This window comes from Alosa sapidissima, chromosome 10 (genome assembly GCF_018492685.1).
Source record: "Alosa sapidissima isolate fAloSap1 chromosome 10, fAloSap1.pri, whole genome shotgun sequence".
Classification (NCBI taxonomy): Eukaryota; Metazoa; Chordata; class Actinopteri; order Clupeiformes; family Clupeidae; genus Alosa; species Alosa sapidissima.
In genome coordinates, this window is record NC_055966.1 from 34,925,428 (window position 1) to 34,946,444 (window position 21,017).

The following is a 21,017-nucleotide window of genomic DNA, read 5'->3' on the forward strand; positions in this document are numbered from 1 at the left end:
CTCTGTGAACTGTGGCGAGTGAATGTGTGCGACAATCTCTTCATGTGCTGTGCTGTCCCTCTCAAAAACACAGAACACCCAGCAGACCGTACTGGACGTCAAGTATTGTGTCTGTGACAGGCGCCGAGAAAAACAGAGCAAGAACACAAACCAGACCGCCTCCCACATTGACAGATGCCAGCCCTTCAACAGTGGCCGGCTTCAGTCTGGCAAGGTCAGTCACACACGCACACACACACACACACACACACACACCACACACACACACACACACACACACACACACACACACGCACCCACACCACACACACACACACACACACACACACACACACACACAAATGGACACAGGACTGCACATGTGCAATTCTAAAATGGCAAACCTTAAGTATAGACTAGACTATTCAGACCAGTCAGACTAGACTCAGGGCCTGATGTACTAAGAATTACCACCAATTTACCGCCTCTTTCTGACGTTATTTGCACCTTAATACACGGCATCTTATGTGCAAAACTGACCGCACGCGGAGGAAAGTGCATTCTGCAGGCCACTGGAGTGCAGAATGGCACACTGCACTTTTCTTATTCATGCACTTATGCATATGCATTTATGGGAAGGTCGAGGTGGAAATGGGAGTACCACGCAAAAACTGCCTCAGTCATTGCAAGCGCCTCAAGCTTTATCACCCCTAAGCACACTATGTTGATACTGTTTTAGACTTGATTTAGATTTAGTGTTATTTAGTATAATTTGTATTTAGTATATTCTTTATCTTCTACTGTCCTTATTGCTTAGTTGTGTTTTTTTATATTACATACTTGTATTACTTTTTCTGCTGTTAATGCATGTTGTTTGTGTGTGATGTCTGTATGCTATTGAGACCTTGAATTTCCCCTTGGGGATCAATAAAGTATCTATCTATCTATCTATCTAACATGGGAGAAGTGCTAATAACGATCGATTAGGTATTCCGCCATATTATATGAAAACAGCGCACGTCTGTTTTGCCATGAAATATTTCTGCCTTTTAAAAGCAGGTGTAATCCAAATTGCAGTTAAATGCATCAATTACACTTTCAGAGACAACAGACAACAGTATTCATGAGCACCAGTTTTCTTCATTGTACTATGTCAAAAGCAACCTTAACGGCTCATACACACACTTGCGTTCCGTAGCTATGCAAATGACTTGAAGTATAACCGTAATTTGATTGGCTGGTGCCGTCCGTCGATTGGCTTGATTGGCCGGTGCCGTCCGTCGGTGCAGCAACAGCTGAACTTCTCAACGCGCGCGCCGGGAGCAACGCGACGCAACGGACCCACAATTCAGTTGGGCAACGGATGACGTGAGCCCATGTAAAGTGAGCGGGATGCCACTGCAAATTGCGTTAGAGGGCGGTGACGGACTGTGATACAGAAACTGTATTGACCTTCTACTAAGGCCCGTTTCATATAGCGCGGGAATGATGCCAAAAACCTCCCTTCCTACCAACCGGTGGATCCATCAAACGTCATGTCAAACGCCTACCAGCACGTTCATTGCTTTATCATGCAATAACAAATGTGTAGCTACCTCTCCGGACGTTTTGTTTTTGGTGCATTTTGTCTGTTTGTCTAAAATCTAAGACAGTAGAAAATTATGTTTAAATAAAAAACATAATTTTCTACTGTCTTAGATTTTAGTTTCACATTGCTAGTAACACTTAACATGACCAATAGGGCTACAAATTGTGGTTAACTAGTGTCGGTAGTATATTGCGAGTAGTTGTGAACCATAGGAACTTTAATCGTAGCCTATAGCCAAATTGAAATAAATGCGAATTTATGATAGCCTAAGTCTGTCAGTTCGACTGGCGACCCACAGTTGGATAAGCAGGTTCCCCCGAGCAGTCTGCATTGCTACACTGAGGGCTTCTCTGTCTGCTGATGTTTTGCTCAAAGGTTCAGGCGGTCCACATATAGCCTTCATGCCATTTTAGCTGAAAACACTTTTCATGTGTTAGCCTACTTAATAAACGTATCTTTATTAGTGTAAACATTACAGTATTTAGGCTATGTTAATCTCGCCACTGTAAGAAATGGCCATAGGCCATACAGTAGGCCTACAGCACAGCAAAATCTATTCAAATTGCAGTCCGAGGGATATTGTCCATAAAACGTTGTTAAACTTAGCCTATAGGCTAGGATAGGCTACATAATCACATATTTGGAGATGATTTGAAGTGGGCTCATATGCTTCCATAACGTATTGATGTAAGAAAGAGAAAATGTGAAGGCCAGCCTATGGCATTTATCATATCTGGCAGATAATTGGTAGCCTAGTCCTGTTTTGCAGATGGTTATTAGGCCTACGCATAATAGTTTAAGCAACAGTAGCAATAGCTTGTCACTAATAACGACACAAATAGACTAATGAATGTTCATTAAATGAAGTTTCCTACAGTTTTCCTACATGTATTCATGTTCCAACAGAAGCCTACATGTATCCATCATGTTCCAACAGAATAAGTACATGTTGCACCAATTCTGGGCACATGTTGGATACGTGTAGGTAGGGCTGAAACGATTCATCGAGTTACTCGAATAACTCGATTACAAAAATTCCTCGAGGCAAAAACCCTGCCTCGAAGCCTCGTTAAATTCCTATGACGCGCACTATATGCGCAGGGATGTGATTGTTCCACACAGACCGTTGTTCAGGAAGCACACCACTAGCGCGTGAATCATTATACATTCTGAATTTAGCTGGCGCGATGGCGGAGTCAAGATATCCATAAATGGCAGAGAATGTCTAAAGTTTTCAAGTAAAGTTTTTGGATCATTACATACTCAAAAAGGAAAAGAACAAGCATCTGAACCTAAATATCCACTCCATGCTGTTTCATCAAGCGTCAATAAAGTAGGCTAGGCTATTTATCAATCTATCTAGCCTATCTATCATCTATCTACGTAGCCTATAGCCTACATTGATGTTGGCTGATTTTAATCACATACTGTATTTGTAGCGATGTCATGATAGTTTGTTTAGCTTTGATGTTTTTAAGTAAGTAAACTTATTCACGTTCAATTGCAAGACAGTATGCTTAAAAAAGAACCCCTCACACACATGCATGCACCCTCATCTTTCCTCACGCACCGCACACGTGCACACACACACACACAGGTTGCTAGGTTACCATAGCAAATAGGCTCACCCCAGAAATTATTTAGTTTAGTAGCCTAATGGTAAAATTATTTGTTAGTAGCCTAATGGTAGGCTATTTTTTAGTAGCCTAATGGTAAAATTATTTGTTCGTAGCCTAATGGTAAATGCTGTAGGTGTAGAAATCTACATAAAACAGATATTTATGTTGATTTCAGGTCTAGATTACAGCATGAAACTTGTTGTAGGCTACATAATACATTAAATTGCTTTCCCTCTTCTCCCTCCCAGCACTTCACAACATAGTATGGACAGCTTTGTTCGCCCAGCTAAGTCATGCACAAGAGGCTGCAATTTTACAGAGAGCATTTTGAACATTATTTAATTGATGGCACTGGCACTTAAAAACACTAAATGGGTAAATTGCAATAAATGGGCTTAGTTTTGTAGCCTAATGTTGGAGTTAGAATAAATACCTCTGTGCCAATTGCTTGATCATTTTACAGCCATGTCATTTTCATTATGCATTATGTGTTTTGGTTGTTTAAAAATGAAAAAAAAAAAAAAAAGATCCGATTAATCGATCGATAAAGTTCTAGATTAATCGATTAAAAAAGAATCGATAGCTGCAGCCCTACGTGTAGGTTCATGTAGGTATATGTAGGCTGCTTATAAAAAGGCAATTATTCTGATACATGTAAGTAAGGTGGGTGGTATGACGTTCGGATGGTCGATCGGTTGGTTGATCAGATGGACGGTCGGAAGGTTTTAGGCACGATTCCCGCGCCATAGTTTCACACCGGGTCCGTGGCGTGAACGTCATGTGTCGGTTGTGTGTCAGTTGCGTGGCGTTTTCTATGTCTTTGTTTACCAGAAGCGTGTCTGATGCGGCGCTGTGGCGGCCTCTCTGCCAATTAAAACGTCTCTTTTTCTCACGTCATTTTTCTTCTGCACTGTTTTGAATGGAATCGCTTCCAACACGCTTGCCTGTGGCGTGAAAAATAGGCGTGAGTCCTATTCCTAGCATGCACACGTTTTCAGCGCGGCTCGAGCCTCGCCTGAGACGTGTGTGTCACGCAGGCGGTGTGCACGGTCTAACCTATTAACATGGGAGCCGAAATAAAAACGGACACACTCACGCCACGCACCCGGTGTGAAACGGGCCTAAGAGCTTAATGACTCACTAGTCTAAGGTCAACTAATTGGTTGATAGAAGCAATAAACAAAGCAAACACACAAATATACATGAAACATCCACAAAATAAACACCCTGCTGTTGCCAAGCTGCACAAGATGAGGTACCTGAGGAAGGCACAGCTTATCTGACCATCTGCTGGTACTGCCCAATGCAGCACACCTCACGGAGGCCCTGCTTCACCAAAGGGAAGGTCAGAAGGAAACTGGGCCACACATACTGTACTGTTTGCACGGGTTCTAATAGTACTGTATGTGATGATTTTACTGTACTGCGAGCATTAAGACTGATGACTCATGAGTTGGATCCATTATCACAGCTAGCCTAAGTGCGCATCAGCAGTGATGTAATGACAGTCTTTAGCTTACTTTCCTTGTAGGCATGGAGGAAGACAGGCAAAGCTAAGGTCAGGCATGGAGGAAGACAGGCAAAGCTAAAGTCAGGCATGGCTCAGCTTGACCTAATGTTTATTCAGAGCACCCATCCAAATGTAGTGGCATGGTAACTGGATGGATTTGCTACACTTAACTAATCATTGTATATATCCCAAATTAATTAGTATGAAGAGAAAAAAAGTTATTTATTTAGGTCAGGTGCCGATACACGCTAATTTAGATCTCAGTTTGAGCTTTTTGAGCATGAGAATGATGAAACATATTAGATTTGTCTGTGAAAAGGTCTGGCAGTCTTTCCAGCAATGAGTACACAAAATCAACAACAAATTCTGACTGACACGAGTTCTGTTCTGTGAGTGCTCACCGTGGGTGATCCATTCCAAATCCTGAGGCACTCACCACTGGAGTCTGGCTGCTTTAAATTAGAAATCACACTAGCCATGCTGGCCTATTATAGCACGGATACCATGATGTAATAACCACAGGGCAGCCATTTCCAGAATGAGACTGTGAGAGTGTTTGAGAGTGGATGGCTAATGAGGGCCAGTATGGAGGCTCGTAAGTGTCAGGCCTTGGCTGGATTTAATTATACCAAGTCAGCTTTAGGCATGACAGGCTCCACCAAGAAAGTCAAGTGACACAATTCTCTACCTTGGGTCCTAATAGGCCTTCAAGGACCTCAAGAGAGAGAAGTTCTCACCAAGGCATAAACACTACCACAGTCCCTCTTCAGTCGCAAGCTGTGTCTGGGAGAATATTTTAGATAACTACCGTTTTGAAAGACCTGGCCTTGACTTGGGAGGATATTTTGTGAAAACCACATTGAAAGTTAGTCAATCTCAAGGTCTGCAATCACTCTGTATTTTGTTAATAACAATCACTTATATTTCATTTAGTTCAGAAAAAATGACGTTAGAGGCTGACATGCAATGCCAGATTTATGGAAAAGGCAACCACATACTGTAGGTGTGTTCAATACAACCTGACGATGACACAGTCACAGTCGCTGCAACCCGTAACTAAAGGTATTTGATTAGGAAAGTCCAGCTGTTTACACTTAGTACACGTAATCGGGTCTCTTAACCTTAAGATATCAGCTTCATGCACTGACTGTGACAAGAATGAGAAAGCAGAAATCAAAGTCTTACCTGGAGGGGGTCTCTTTCTGAACATCTCCACACCTCTGAGGTTCCACCACTCAGTCCCATGAGAGAGTCTACACACACACACACACACACACACACACACCATATCAAAAACACACACACGTGCACACACACAAACACACATACATACACACAAAAAAAAAAAACACAATCGTCAACAGGATCTCAAGGGTAAGACCAGGGACACAGACAGCTCAGTCAGGGAATTCTGGGTTATCTAATCCCTCACTCACTGTGGAGCAGAGCTACACCACAAAAGGCCCTCTGGCCACAGACACACACACACAAATACAAACACACACACACACACAAACACAAATACAAACACACACACACACACACACAAACACACACGGATGCAACAGTCTCACACAAATAACACACCAAAACTGACACACCAAAACACCTCCTACTGCTATAAAGTAGCCTACTGCATTTCAGTGGTATTTTAACAGACGGCCTGTTTGATACATGACTGTTACAGTAATGTCAGCAATGACTTTCTGAGAACCGAATGAAGAATATCATACAACTGCTTAGTTTGCAGACAGGCCATTTCCCCTCTCTGACCGAACACTGAGGAACTGGACCTTAGAGTGAACTGGGGACAAAAGAAAAGTAAAAATCCCAGCAACAGCTTGAATAGTCATTTGTCCCCAGGGCCACTGAACTGTTTAATGCCTCACTAAAGGGAAGAGGAAAGATAGACTTCTCTGCTTAGTCTGTCTGCCTCTCCACCCTCTCCATGTTTGAGTACTGACTGCCCACTACTGCTTTACTACTGTTTTACTACTGCTTTACTAATGTCCACAGCCTAATGTTTTTACTACTGTTTTACCGCTACACTGTTTTTCATGCTATATTAGCACACATGATCAATGGCTTCTGCTACAATACTGAATGGCTGTAACCCTATTACCTCAACCTGTTCTTGCACTGACATAGTTTTTTTTATAGTTTTTTATATTACCTTGTCTACATTATACTTTACTCTCCTATTTGTCTATATTATTTATGCTGGTCTCTAGACCTTATTATTGCACTGTTGCACTGTTGGACTAATGTTGGACTACTTTTTGCACCTTCACCATGACACTCACTCTCTTGAGCACCTTACCATACACACAGAACTACAGGACTACTGTTGGACTACTTTTGCACCTTCACCATGACACTCACTCTCTTGAGCACCTCACCATGCACACAGAACTACAGGCCCTGTCACTACAAGCGTCTCATGCTTTTTACATTTAATTTATATAGTATATTTAGTATTTAGTTTTGTTAGTTTTTCTTATCTCCTACTGTCTCTATTGTACAGTGGAGTTTGGTTATATGTTTATACTTTTTTTTATACTTATATTTACCATTTCTGCTGTAAGTGCATGTTGTGTGTGATGTCTGTATGCTACTGAGACCCCCTGAATTTCCCCTTGGGGATCAATAAAGTATCTATCTATCCATCTATCTATCTATCAATATGTGATGGAGGCTGTTGCTATAACTCATTAACGCTCCGCTCTTTGTCACAAAACTAGACAGCAAAACTAGCCTGCAGTCAACCTGAATAAAATAGGGTGACAGTCACAACAACATTTATTCAATCATATAAAGAAATAAATAAACAAACAAGATGTAATGTGAACGGAAGAAAAGAGGAAGAGGCAGCTCAATTAGAGTAACGAAGTGGGGAAACGGTTTTCCGCGGCCTCGCTGCCTGCTGAGGTACGGGGCACCATATTGACAGCTCTCTCTCGGGGGTCTGCTGGCCCATTGATCTCAGTCTGTCTCTCAGAGGTGACGCCAGCTCACACACACACACACACACACACACACACACACACACATACACAACTACACACACACACACACACAACCAACCACACACACACACACACACACACACACACTCAGCTGTGCATCACTTGGGTCAGGAGGAGAGGGCAATAATCACATCACATGCACATGTACACATGAGAATGGGAGTGAAAGCACCTACAGAGTAAGATTCTTGTTTTGCACTCCATATTTACCTGAATTAACTCTAAACTAAAACACTCGACTGTGAAAATAAATGCACCTCAGGCCGCCTGAACAGCACATGTGATGTGGGCACACTACATCGGTTGGATGCATAATACATCATAACAGTGGGGTGATGCTGCCTGAGCGGCTTTCCAAGCAAACAAACAATACGCCCACTTGCTTCCCCGAAATGCAACCCCTCTGCTCACAAGGCAGCGATAGACACATTGGCCCACAGCTTGCAGTTGGTCCTATGAACCATTTGAAAACAGTGCGAGGGTAGACTGCCAGCCATGATGGTTGGACAGACCAACACAGGAAGCTGGAAATGAAATGCAAGTGTAACTGCAGACCGCACAGGGAATAGATGTTAGCCTACAGCACTGATGCATTTGTTAGTGGATTGGTTGGGTATATGAATATCTAGCTGTTCTGTCTAGACAGGGAGACTGAAAAACTCATTCATTTGAATTAACCTACACATTGTGCATGCAGTTCACCTGATTCCATGCGCACACACACACACACACACACACACACACACACACACACACACACACACAGACACAGACTGTACACAGCTGAGGTACCCCAATCATTTAGAAAACAAATGAAGAAAGCCCATCCACACACCGGGAAATTGGGTACGCTGATGCACAATCGCTCAAGCTTACACAAAAGCCTCAACTCAAGGTCAAGCAGTCGCACACATACAGACAAACGCATAGCTTACACACACACACACACACACACACACTCATGATGCCCATCTCTTCTGAAACTAACACCAACCACCCACGCGTACACACATTTACACAGTCATCATTAGACACAAGAGAGCACAAAATCATGACATTCAAATCAAGACATTAATGCACATCACGCAATGTCTGTGTGAAGTACCTATAGTGATGGAACAAGGTTTTTTGATCATTGTCCACCAAATGAGACCAGAGAATCAGTTTGACTTGACTTCTTTTCATTCATTAAATCTTAGGGTTGAGGGTCAAAGCAGAAATCTTTATGAACACACATAACTTCTGCAGTATAGAAGTGGATAGAAGTAAACAAATACATAGCACGTTTTCACGCCTGCCTTGTGTCCCCCATGACTGCATAGATTTGCAAAAGGCTCAGATTCCTTGAGACAAAATGGGGGGGTATTAGCTAGATTGGCGAAAAGCACCTCTCTTGGCTGGAGACCTCTCAGGATATTTTCTTTCATTTCAAGAAGGAATTTGTGCAATTAGAGGAATTAAGTCTTGACCTCCAAATAACTTAAAAATACTTCATACGCGTATGTGGAGCTACGTCAGCACATTCATATAGCTGCATTATGGGATCTGGCGCATAGCTGCATTATGGGATCTGGCGCATATTAAAAGGAAGTGTAACATTACAAACTGAAATGTCCGCGGCTCACTTTTTCAGTCCTGGTTGGACCCCATTACGTAATCATAAACAGGGACTGTCATGTCTAAGATCAACCAGGAGGGCAAACTATGAAATTACAATGCAATTGAAAAGGTGTCTGAAATATAACTGTTGAAAGTTGGCTTTCGTTTTAGATTATGTTGATAGCACCACAGAAGCCCTACTGTAACCCATAGCCTAAATTACTCGAGGTTTGCTTAATCAAAACACCTCAAATAGCTATGACATTGTATTCATAATCAAGCAAGAGAGGCTAATTATATTGTTGAAGAATAAAGAAATTAAACTATGTGACATTAGCCATGAAGTGTTATCATTATTAAGCGCTCGAGCTGATTAGCTTGTCAGAGATTAGCGTTTACCGTTTACTTCAGACATCTTGACTAACGTTATCTAACCAATAACAAATCTTCAATAACATTCGCCAGGTGATAGGAATGATTAGTTATATGATAGTTTGCTTTACAAACACTTCTGGAAAGCTCAAATAACTGTTCCACTTCTAACGAAGGTGTATCACACCCGATGTGTAACGTTAACGCATTAAGTTAAGTATTCTAGTTGCCACTTTTGCCATCTGACGTTGTTAGCCAACGTTACGATAACATTAGCGAACATGCTGTCTTCTTCTGGTGCCAACTAGGATGATGCTGTTTGGGATTCACCAGCCCACAAGATAGTGGTGAAATGATGCTGAAAATCGCAATGCCATGACAGGTTAGATCACAGAGAGCATAATGAGATTCACTTTTTTAATGACAAACAGTTTCCCCATAATCTTTCTTTTCGAAAGACTGCCAAGCCTGACTGTCTGACCCCGGTGTTAGGTCAACGTTACTGTAGCTAACGTTAACGTTTGATATTATAAACTATTGCTGTCTAGCACTACACATGTAACGGTAATGTTAAACGACCAATTTACCTTTTCAGCATCGCATGTCAGCGCTAATGTAATATGAGGCGACCCCAGTTTGTCTTGCTTTCATTCCTTTTTTTACATTGAGCATCCTTTCGGGGTTAAGGCAACTAGGTAAATGTATCCGCAGGGGTTATCCGTTAAAAATGGCATTCTTGGGGGGTGGGTGAACACACAAGGTAGCGAACGTTCAGAACAGAGGAAGCGAGACAGGGAGGAGGGGCGGTGCTCCTACGGACATCAGCACATCTCTCATTAACGTTACTGCTTTTATAAAATCTGACTTGATATGTAGGTTACATGTGTCCTCTCTTTTCCAAACCAACACATTTTGTTATCACTTAAAACAATAACTCTTTTAGACAAAACAAAGTTTTTTGTCTGCGCATTTTGCAGTAGCCTAGGTGGGTAGGCTGGTCGAAGTCAACTATGTTTTTCTTTTTATCTTTTTTTTTTTCTTTAAAGTAATGAGCACTCACATCTACTACTATATTATACGTCTATTTAGTTGTTAGACAGCTGCGAATTCCATGTGAAGGTTGGACTCTGAATCATTAGAATGGCCATGTGCTCTCTGTTATGGTGTTCTCGTGCTCCCTCTTCTGGTATTACCTACAAATACTTCCACGCCCCTGACTTTATGTCTACAGACGGAGCCACAGCATTTAGAACATGATTAATGCTATATTTCTTTTATTTAAAACATACATAAAACGTTGTTACACTCATACTCTGTACAAGTAGAAACATAAATCAGTTTAACACATGTTTAACCTTTTTTACAAAATATAACACTATTAGCCTACACTTGTCTGTACAAGGAGAAAGTTTTTTTTTTCACACATTGTTAACTTTCACTTTCATTGGTTTCTCAGGATCCATATTCCCATCCTTTTGGTTGGACTTGAGCATATTCATGTCCATTTCAGCCATCTTATTATCAATGCAGAGGACGTCTCCATCTGCCAATGGCTCCAGTGGTGGGTGATGGATCTCAATGAAGAGGTAGTACAAGGCTGCGCCGACAAGAGCACCCAGAAATGGGGCCACAAGAGGAACCCAAAACCAACCATTGCCAGCACTAAGTGGAAAAATGGTGGTGGTGATAATAATATTAGTAACATGTAGAGGAACCTTCAAACTAAAGAGAAGACAAACATTTAACTCTAACATACAATGTGTGTGTGTGTGTGTGTGTGTGTGTGTGTGTGTGTGTGTGTGTGTGTGTGTTTGTTTGTGTGTATGTGTGTGTACAGTATGTGTGCGTGTGTGTGTGTGTGTGTGTGTGTGTGTGTATGTGTGTGTGTGTGTGTTTGTGTGCATTGTACGTGTGCATGTGTATGTGTGTGCGTGTCCATGTGTGCTTGTATCTCTTACCTGAACACCTCACTTCCCCATCCAGCCAGATAGGTGAACACTCTGGGCCCCAGGTCTCGGGCGGGGTTCAGGGGGTACCCACAGTTGGACCCCATGGAGAGGCCGATGGCCCAGATGACCAGCCCCACCATCAGAGGCTCCAGCTCTGCAGGGGCCGCACTGTTCCTCCGGTCCCCCAGAGCCAGCACACACACCAACAGCACAGCCGTGCCTATCACCTGGGACATGGAGAGCCAAGGAGAGGGTGATGATGAGAGAGAGAGAGAGAGAGGGCATGAAGGAGTGTGAGAGAGGAGGATGGAAAGGAGATGGTGAAACTTACAGTTGGTCAAAGACCAAGTAATGTACAAGACCATATGGCAGCACCAAAATAAGCGATTGAGGTCAAGGAGAATAAATGAAGTGAAGCCAATTGTTTCAGCTCTTGCTGCCTATCATTTTCGTCTCACCTGATCCATAAACCCACTCCAGATGCTGAGGTAGTCGGAGGGGTAGGTGGAGAAAATGTGTGCAGTAGAGTTTGGCCCTGTGACTGTTAAGTTCCCCTGACTGAAGTTCATAATGGCATCTGAAAAGACAAGTGAGCTTTTAATAACTTATGTCTTCCTCCTAATCATCATCATTAATATTATTGTCACCATCGCCATCATCATCAACATCATCTTCTCTCTTACTATAATAAAGAGCGTAGACAGTAGCAGCTCCGACGAAAGAGCCCAGGGTCTGGAAGACTGCGTAGAGAGGCAGTTTCCTCCATTGGAACTTCCCCATCACACACAAGCCGAAGGACACAGCTGGGTTCAGTTGAGCACCTAAATCAAAGCACACACACGCACACACACATACACAGAGAGAGAGAGAGAGAGAGAGAGAGAATATAATTTCTGTATACTTACAGTACAATTTGAATAAAGTCCAACAAATGGGAGTGTATCTAACAAAACCACATTAACACACCTCATAATGTTAACCTATGAATTATTGGCAGGGTTGGGTCAGATTACTTTGAAATGTAATCCATTACTGACTACAAATAACATGGCAATTTTTGTAATCAGTAACGTAATCAGTTGGATTACCAAACATGTAACGTAATCTGATTACTTTAGGATTACTTTTAGATTAGGCCTACTTCAATATGACCCTTAAGTAAAAGACACCACCACTGAATTGATGAAAAAATTCTCATTCTATTTTTCTCTTTATTATTTCATTACATCTAACAAATCTCTTTGCTCTGAGTAAAGCATTCCTGTGTGAATTAACTGATCTTTTCCTCCAAAAAACTTGTAGCCCCTTTGTTTTAGTGTTACCATTTACTTTGAGGTCACTAGGTCCCATTGTCTGAAAAACACCCAAAACAAATACATTTCTATAGCTATTCTCCACTTTGGGGTTGGTGTTTTGGTGGTTGAAATTTTCACCCCATCCCAAAATTGATCACTTAGTCATCATGGATGTGATCATGGATCACTATTCTCCAAACATGCACAACTCAGCTTAACCTTTATAAGGGCATACCTGAACAATGAATTTAGCTTTCGCTGGATTTTTTTTGACCCAGGGACATGGCCTGAGATTGAATGACACCATGTCCATTTCAATTATTCCTTTGGGATGTTTTTCAACCAGGGGGACCTGCTGACTTTATCAAAGTAAACGGTAACACTAAAACAAGAGGCTACATTAAGATTAGGAGGAAAAGATCAGGCAGTGTGCCGAGAGACCTGCCCCAATAGTAAATAAGTTAGTAAGTAGGCTATAGATACTTGATCCCGTGAGGGAAACCGGTCTCGAGACCACTTTTACGTGGTCTCGGTCTTGTCACAGTCTCGACCGTCTTTGGTCTTTGTCTTGTCTTGGTCTCGGATCCCTCGGTCGTGTCTTGGTCTCATTGTCTTGGTCTTGCGGTCTCAGGTCGACATCGTGGTCGGGAGATTTGCAACAAATAATGTCCATGATACAAAACATATTCGTTCCACCAGAGTTCCACTGGGGGCGATCGGCATGAGTGCAGAATGAATGGGAGTCAATGGAGCTAGACAGCTAAATTGGTCTCTTTCACCTGATTGTCGTTGACAAATCTCAGATTTGATTGTAGTTTGTATAACTTCAACATGGGTTATAGGTCAAAAGTTGAATGAACGAGTACTAATGTCCTTTTGATTTCTTACAGGTTGGGTCGTTGTTGCACATAACACGCTACCATTGTGCTAATGAATGACATCATTGACACATTTGAAAGGCTTTTTAGAACAATTAAGTGACTTTAAAAAATATAATACTCAACCAAGTGTATTTTCTTTGCCTCCCCTTTCAAATGCAATACTCAAATTACTTGAAAAAAAATTATATCCCAAGAAAAGTGGATTTTGAGGGGTACAGCTCCATAGACCTCCATGCATTCTGCACTCGTGGACGAGCGCCCTCATGTGGAACCACAGAAGGAACTGCAACCAGTTCAGAAACCGGAAGTTTTCCGAGAGTGGCAGTTCTCCCCTTATTAGACATTCTCTGATGCAACCTTAAATTATGTCGCCTTTCACGCCCTTCAAATGCAACCAATCAATGACATACATGTATTTTGTTGTGATTAAGAAACATGGCGCTCATCCAATCAAAAGACGCAAGTGTAGCCAGCGCAGCGCGAAACATTAGGTTTACGTCGTAGCTGTCAGTCTCAGTCAGACCTAGTAATAATAATGTCAGCGAATTCCGCCATCATTAAATTTGCATTCACGAAACATAAAGAAATGTGCAGTCCAGGGGCAAGAAAGAATTCTGCAAAATGCAAGTTTTGTCTCTCTCACCGAAACAGCCGGGACCACATCAACGTTCACCAGACACCTGGAGCGGAGAGGAGACACCCGTTGAGGTAAACTAGCCAGTTGGTACTGGCTCAACTCTTTATCCATACCAATCTCACATGACCAGATCATGCATGTGTTAGTATTATGTATCATGACATGCTCTTCTTACACGCGCGGTATAAATTATGTAGGGACGGATATTTTTTTGCAAGCTTCAGTTCTTTGCAGACTTACTGAAACATTTTTGGCTAAGAGTGTAACTACATGCTAAGTACAGGTAGCTAACTTATCAGTGTCTCTTGGCTACTTAAACATTAACAGTTTTCACCAACGTTAGATATTTTGGCGAATTCATTGAGTAGAAATACTATATATCAAAACCGTGTCAGTGAGCACTTTAAGGGCTGGTATCATGTGGTTTGTTTTTGATTTTGGCATAATATGGTTGCTGACACGCAATAGGAAGGATGAGCAATTTGGGTGCCTCGAAATTGCTAGGTTAGCACATGCGCATGTCATTGTTGTTTACTGTATTTTATTTAAAATGGAGTTGTTTAACTAAATAAATGTGATCATTGACATTTAAATAACATCTGCTTATCACATTGTTTTGACTTCACAGGCTTAATCTATTTCTGGCAAGGTTATAATTGTGTATCTTCAATTTCATCTACAAATTAAGTATAATTGTAATTAGTTACATATTTCCCATAGCTGTTGGAGGTGTTAGCTGTTTTATCAAGTGTAAGTATACTCTTTTGATCCCGTGAGGGAAATTTGGTCTCTGCATTTATCCCAATCCGTGAATTAGTGAAACACTGCACACAGTGAACACACAGTGAGGTGAAGCACACACTAATCCCAGCGCAGTGAGTTGCCTGTTAGGTGCCTTGCTCAAGGGCACTTCAGCCGTGGCCTACTGGTCGGGGTTCGAACCGGCAACCCTCCGGTTACAAGTCCGAAGTGCTAACCAGTAGGCCACGGCTGCCCTATCAGATGACTTTTGGACCAGTTAGTACCAGTCAGTCAGTAATATCAGTCCTCAACAGCAGACAAAGGGGATCTCAATCCTCTAATAGTGCAGTAACAGCTGTCATGCAATTGCTATACATAGTTTATCTCACCCAGTCTACGAAAACATTTACATTGAGTGAGCTCACAGTCACACACATTCATGACATGCTCTGTCTCTGCATTGTTCTGTCTGTAGTTGAAATAATACCTTCTTAAATTGAATTTAAACTGGGACTGAACCTCTTACCCCAATATGCTGCTCTTATTCAATTGATGCTGAAGTTATGGTGTAACACTAGCTCACTAGCTGTTTTTTGTTGTTGTTTTTTTTGGTCTCGGTCTTGGTCTCGTCTCAGTCTCGTCTCGACCTTGTCTTGGTCTTGACTCAGTCTGTCTTGGCCTTGGTCTCGTCTTAGTCTCGGTCTTGATACCCTCTGGTCTTGGTAGTGACTTGGTCTCGGTTTAGGCGGTCTTGACTACAAGTCTAGCACACAGTGAGGTGAAGCACACACCAACCCGGAGCAGTGAGCTGCCTGCTACAGCGGCGCTCGGGGGTTTAGTGAGGGGTTAGGTGCCTTACTCAAGGGCACTTCAGCCATGTGGGCTTCAGGATGTGGGCATGGGAGAGCAGTGCTCAACCACTTCCCCCGCCCACATTTTTTCTACTGGTCGGGGATCAAACCGGCAAGCCCGAAGCTTGTCAAATTAAAAGATAGCTAGGCTATCATAAAAAAATTATTGTAATCTGGGCTGATTATAGTTACTTGATTTTTGTAATCTGATTACGTAATCCAGATTACATGTAATCAGTTACTACCCAACCCTGATTATTGGAAACAACCTTATTTGCACACAAAAAAACCAGCAAATGTGTCATTAAAAAATGGTCAAACTAAGACTGTACCTGACACCCCTCTGCAGATGTACATGGCAAATGTAGTAGCCAGGGAAAAGGCCAGTGCGCTGGAGAAATAATCCCCTTTGGCCCCCTCACTGGTCACCCCCTGAGCCATTGACCCCACGCCCAGCAGCTGCAGGTTGCCATGGATTAATAACCATAACACAAAACCATAACAACTAATAACCATAACACAACACCATAACATTGATCAGTTTTCATTTAGAGAATGAAAAGGTTTCTGGTCCTGGTACCCACATCATACAGTATGAAACGTGATTAATGTTAATTCATTTTCAATTATTTTTCTTTAGTTATAACTGTCTGTTTTTGTACCTCACTTATTTCTTTCTATGAAAGATTGTCTCTTTACTTCTCTGCATTCCTTCACCTTATTATGTTCAACACAGTTACAGTATAAAGACCACATGAAACCTGTCTGTTGACAAAGGTATTGCAATTCATTATGCTTTTTAATGTTAAATTAAGACTTTGCATGATAACTTAATATTTAGACACATCAACAACTTGTTCAGGTTTCAAGAGAGGTCCAGTCCGCTAGTCCATGAATGTGTGCATGTTTGTGTATCTGCGTGTGTGTATACTCACAATCATGATGTAGACTCCAAGAAATTCAGCCAGGCATTCTCTTAGTATAGGTTTCATGTTGAAGCATCGTCTTTGTGCTTTTTCCATTTGATATGATTTTTTATGAAGTCACCTCAGGCTGAAATGTAGTTAATGTGTGTGTTGCTCTCTCACTGGCACTTTTTATAACACACACCAAAGAACGCTACATTTATCTTCTGCAAGAGAAACATTTTCTCCAAAACTATTTCCTTTGCTTTCTTCTCTTTGAGACAACATGCCAAGTGGTTGAAGTAGCACGTCAATAGATGACGGACAAGTGGCTTATTCAATCATATGCAAGCATTTTTTGATTAGGCCCAGCCTTCTGAAGCAACACTTCAATGGATCGGTTCCAGATGGATGAGTGGAGCTAGGCGGAGCGAAATTCATCTGGCTATTGCCAGGTTACTGTTTTCTCCCTTTCATTCCAAACTGTGACCAACGCCAATCTCCCTTATCTACAGGAACGCATTAAAAAAAATAAGAAGAAACGTGTCATGAATCGAAAAATCAGATTGTATAATCTTTACATATGTGATATGCCTCCGAATCAGAGCTAGTGAGCGGAGCTGAGCGGTGCAAATATCTCGCTCTTCGCTCTCAATAATCAGTCAAATCGCGAACAGCCACAGCTCTGTTTAATTGTCAGATGTGATTAAATGCGATTATATTCCACTTTTTATGTCATAAACATTGCAGGCATATGGAAAGTGGTAGGGTTGTCCAATGATCAAGTTGTTGCTTCAATTTGTGTTTTAATTTATGCGACGCACCGATGCTGGGTTCATCCGTTTGGCGCAAGTTTAAAATGTTTAGCCGACTGCGTAATTTCATTTTCATTGTCATTTTCGTTCTATAAGTTACACTTTTCATGTCATGAATGTAACATGCCTATGATAAGGCTTTGCAGTTGTCCAATATGGTCAATCTATTGTCTCAATTGTGTTTCATATGACGCGCAGAAGCTACATTCATGCATTGTTTTGCTCCTGTTAAAAATGTTTCTGCGTAATTTGTCAAATTGTGATCAAATGCGTTGAATAAATTCCTGTTTTATGTCATAAATATAACATGCCTATGATTAATGCTTGTATAGTGTATCTAATTTAGGCCTGTCTTATGTTCAATCAAATTCGCTTTGCCACCCGTTTTTTCTGTGCCCACCCATTTGGACATTTCTGGCTACGCTACTGTTAGAAAGGAAACTGATAAGTCATCTACTATTCCTACAAAACAACTAGATACTAACAATGTAGAGCAAGAATAACCATGTGGTGGTGACACTGTTCCAGTGAGTAAAGATTAATTTTGTAATCTAAGAGGACACATTTCGCGGAAACATGAGGGTGTGCTACGGAGAGCAAAGAAAAACGTGAGCAATTTGAATATGCTTCATATCAAGTAGAAGGCTAAAGTAAAACTTGGATGCTAAGCCAGTATTCTTTTTTTTCAATTAATCCCGACTGATCCCTTTAGTTAACGTTGTCAAGCGTGTTTGTTGTTGCACTATCGGTGTTGCAGTCTTTTAAAATAAATGTTCTGAGTGAAATATATTGCCATTGCTCTTAGTTCTTTGGGACCGGGGAGCTAAATTGACCTGACGCGAATTTGACCGGAGAAGCGGCCGAGTAAACAGCCACCTGCTCTCAGCACAGTGTTGACTTGCGTGTCTAATCGGACGCGCAAGACTGACAATAGGCCCATCCGTGCCTACGCGTATGCTTTCTAAATTATTTAGCTAACTCCATCCCCATCAACGAACTTAGGCTATATGGCCAATATCTTTGAAATTTAAAGGTCTTGGTTTTATTAGGAAGAAAGTTGGGCATGCCTCAGACTTGTGGTGTGAGCGCTATGGGAGCGGAACAGAACGGCCACTCCGGCCTCTAAATTAAAAAGCGTTCCGCGCTCAAATTCCATCCATATTACACAAAACTATAAAATAATCTAAACTTCATTCAGTCTCAGTGTATAAGGACAGACTTGCGGAACAGGCTGCAGGTCAACAGTCTGACAGCCTGCATGAAGATAAGCATTAATGGTTCAATAGTAAAACAGTGCAATTACCAAAGGGCCCTTGAAATTATCTTTTTAAAGTCAAGCAGGATGGCTTGTAACGTGATGCTAGTTGTCAGCTCTGCCATAAGTAGTAACTGATCACATTTGCACATTTTGTTGTTTTGCACTTTCTTTTGCAGTTGTTCTATAGTTTGTAATAGACTTTGTTAAAATTGCACAAATTACACAAATATTTTGAAATATTTGTATACTGTTGTATAGTTTGTTTGGTGTTATTACTTTGTTAACTGTTATTTTGAGAAGCTGGTTATTTATTTAATATGTAGTGTTTGTACATTTAACAATTATTAGTCTGTAGTGAATCGCACAAACAAGACGCCAACACCCACACACCCCCATCGGACGGCAACCAATACAAGACCCCCCCACCCCCCGCTCGGACGGCAACCGATAGAAGACTCACCCCCCGACCTACGACCTACCACCTTGACTAACACATTTCCTGCGGGAAACCCTGCTGTAGAGTCTATCCACCTCTTTTTAGATTGTATCCACCTCTCAAAAGAGTTTATTCACCAATTACAACTTTCAACATTCACAAATCACACTGTATTATCCAGATCCACACTATGCACACTCATCATCACTCTATGAACCATTTAATACCACTGGTATAGATATAAACATTGGACAATAACCTCCACCATCATCAAACATGTTTGATCCGATAAAATTCGATACCACATGGCGCAGTCCACCTTACCGTGATCACAGAATTCATAGTTTACCCACCACTGTTTATACCACTGGATGACAGGTACAAGGTACAAAGCAATTATAAACTGATAAGCAATTTAATTAATAGTGATTTACAATTCATGGAATTTCTTGGAGTGAACTACTATACCTGCCATAAAGATTACAGTGATTTTGGCCTCACGTCAATGAAAAACAATATACAAAAAAATAAATAGATTTTATAGGGACAAAAAGATAAGGCAGTGCTAAGAATAAATCCCTTCCCAGTGTTTCCCCTAGAATTTTTTCCAGCAGCGGTGCTGTTGATCGTAGGAAGCCCCCCCCCCCCCCCCCCCCCCCCAAAAAAAAAAAGAGAAACATTTGAAAAAATGACTCCTTAAATTGTGACTTCTGGTGGATTTTGTGAAAGAAATGGACAGATTGAGTTACATATTATGACATAACCATCAACACAAGCATGATTATTGCAGTACTTGAACAGGATTATTCATGTTTTTCTTTCACCTTTTTCATTTATTATTACATTATTAGTATTAGCCACTGTACAACTGTACACTGTAGGCCACTGTACAAACTATTACTATTTAGAATATACAGTGCTGTGCATAAGTTAAGACATTTATATATAATGTATTTATTTACGATACATGATGCATTAAAAATAATTTATGTCCTATTTTTTTTTTTTTAATTAAGGCATTAAGACAAAAGGCAAAATATGTTTTTATTCCTCCCTTTAGTCAATTTCAGCATGGGTGTCTTAACTTTTGCACAGCACTGTATAAACTACATAGACTTCTCTTTCATGCCATTACACTGTATTGGTGCTGTGCAAGTCGAATTGAGTGCCTGTCACTTTAATGCCGTGACGGCCCGTGACGCTGGCTTGATTCTCATGGTTTTAAGCTAACTTAGTAGCGTTGTTGTGTATGGTGCATAAGAATATGTGGATGAAATTAATTATGTTTCCCATGTCATTTGGTAAAATAAATGGTCAAAAATTCAAAGAAAATTCACTTGGATTATAGCAGATAAGTGTCTTGTATCATATCTATAATTTTGATGAGCTATACAGGAATTACAAACTATCTCAGATGTAAATGCTTGCGTATCCTATTACTCAAATTCAATTAAACCCACCAATAGGGTAGCTAGACCTTAGTTTCACAGCCTAGGTATGTTAGCAACACAGGGCTTGAAAGCATTGCCTGTATCACAAACAAAAACGAAAACAAT

General features: G+C 41.2%; 2 protein-coding genes and 1 long non-coding RNA gene across 3 annotated transcripts in view; 1 reads left to right on the forward strand and 2 right to left on the reverse strand.

The window, feature by feature from the left end:
* The window catches only part of atp8b2 (ATPase phospholipid transporting 8B2), a 66,239-nt gene extending 55,763 nt beyond the window's left edge, over positions 1-10,476 (reverse strand). The window contains exons 1-2 of the mRNA XM_042105659.1: positions 10,281-10,476; positions 5,882-5,949 (exon numbers count right to left, since the gene is read on the reverse strand). Of these exons, the coding sequence (XP_041961593.1) occupies positions 5,882-5,949; positions 10,281-10,291 (79 nt within the window). The 5' untranslated portion in view covers positions 10,292-10,476. The remainder of the gene's footprint in view (positions 1-5,881; positions 5,950-10,280) is intronic.
* On the forward strand, positions 562-20,967 carry LOC121719951. The gene is made up of 3 exons (XR_006034414.1): positions 562-760; positions 5,000-5,003; positions 20,957-20,967. It is a non-coding gene; the product is annotated as an uncharacterized LOC121719951 (long non-coding RNA).
* On the reverse strand, positions 10,951-17,137 carry LOC121719938 (aquaporin-10-like). Its single transcript, XM_042105711.1, has 6 exons — positions 16,983-17,137; positions 16,380-16,506; positions 12,326-12,463; positions 12,101-12,219; positions 11,652-11,869; positions 10,951-11,355 (listed from the first exon to the last, which is right to left on the reverse strand). The coding sequence occupies exons 1-6, from the start codon at positions 17,067-17,069 to the stop codon at positions 11,112-11,114; spliced, it is 933 nt and encodes a 310-aa protein (XP_041961645.1). The 5' UTR covers positions 17,070-17,137; the 3' UTR covers positions 10,951-11,111.
* Positions 20,968-21,017: the final 50 nt, after the last annotated feature.

Coding starts and splice junctions, on each gene's coding strand:
- LOC121719938 (XM_042105711.1), bottom strand. CDS start 17,069: ATGGAAAAAGCACAAAGACGATGCTTCAACATGAAACCTATACTAAGA. Junction 16,507..16,982: donor TTGGAGTCTACATCATGATT/GTGAGTATACAC, acceptor GGCAACCTGCAG/CTGCTGGGCGTGGGGTCAAT. Junction 11,356..11,651: donor TGGGGAAGTGAGGTGTTCAG/GTAAGAGATACA, acceptor TTTTCCACTTAG/TGCTGGCAATGGTTGGTTTT.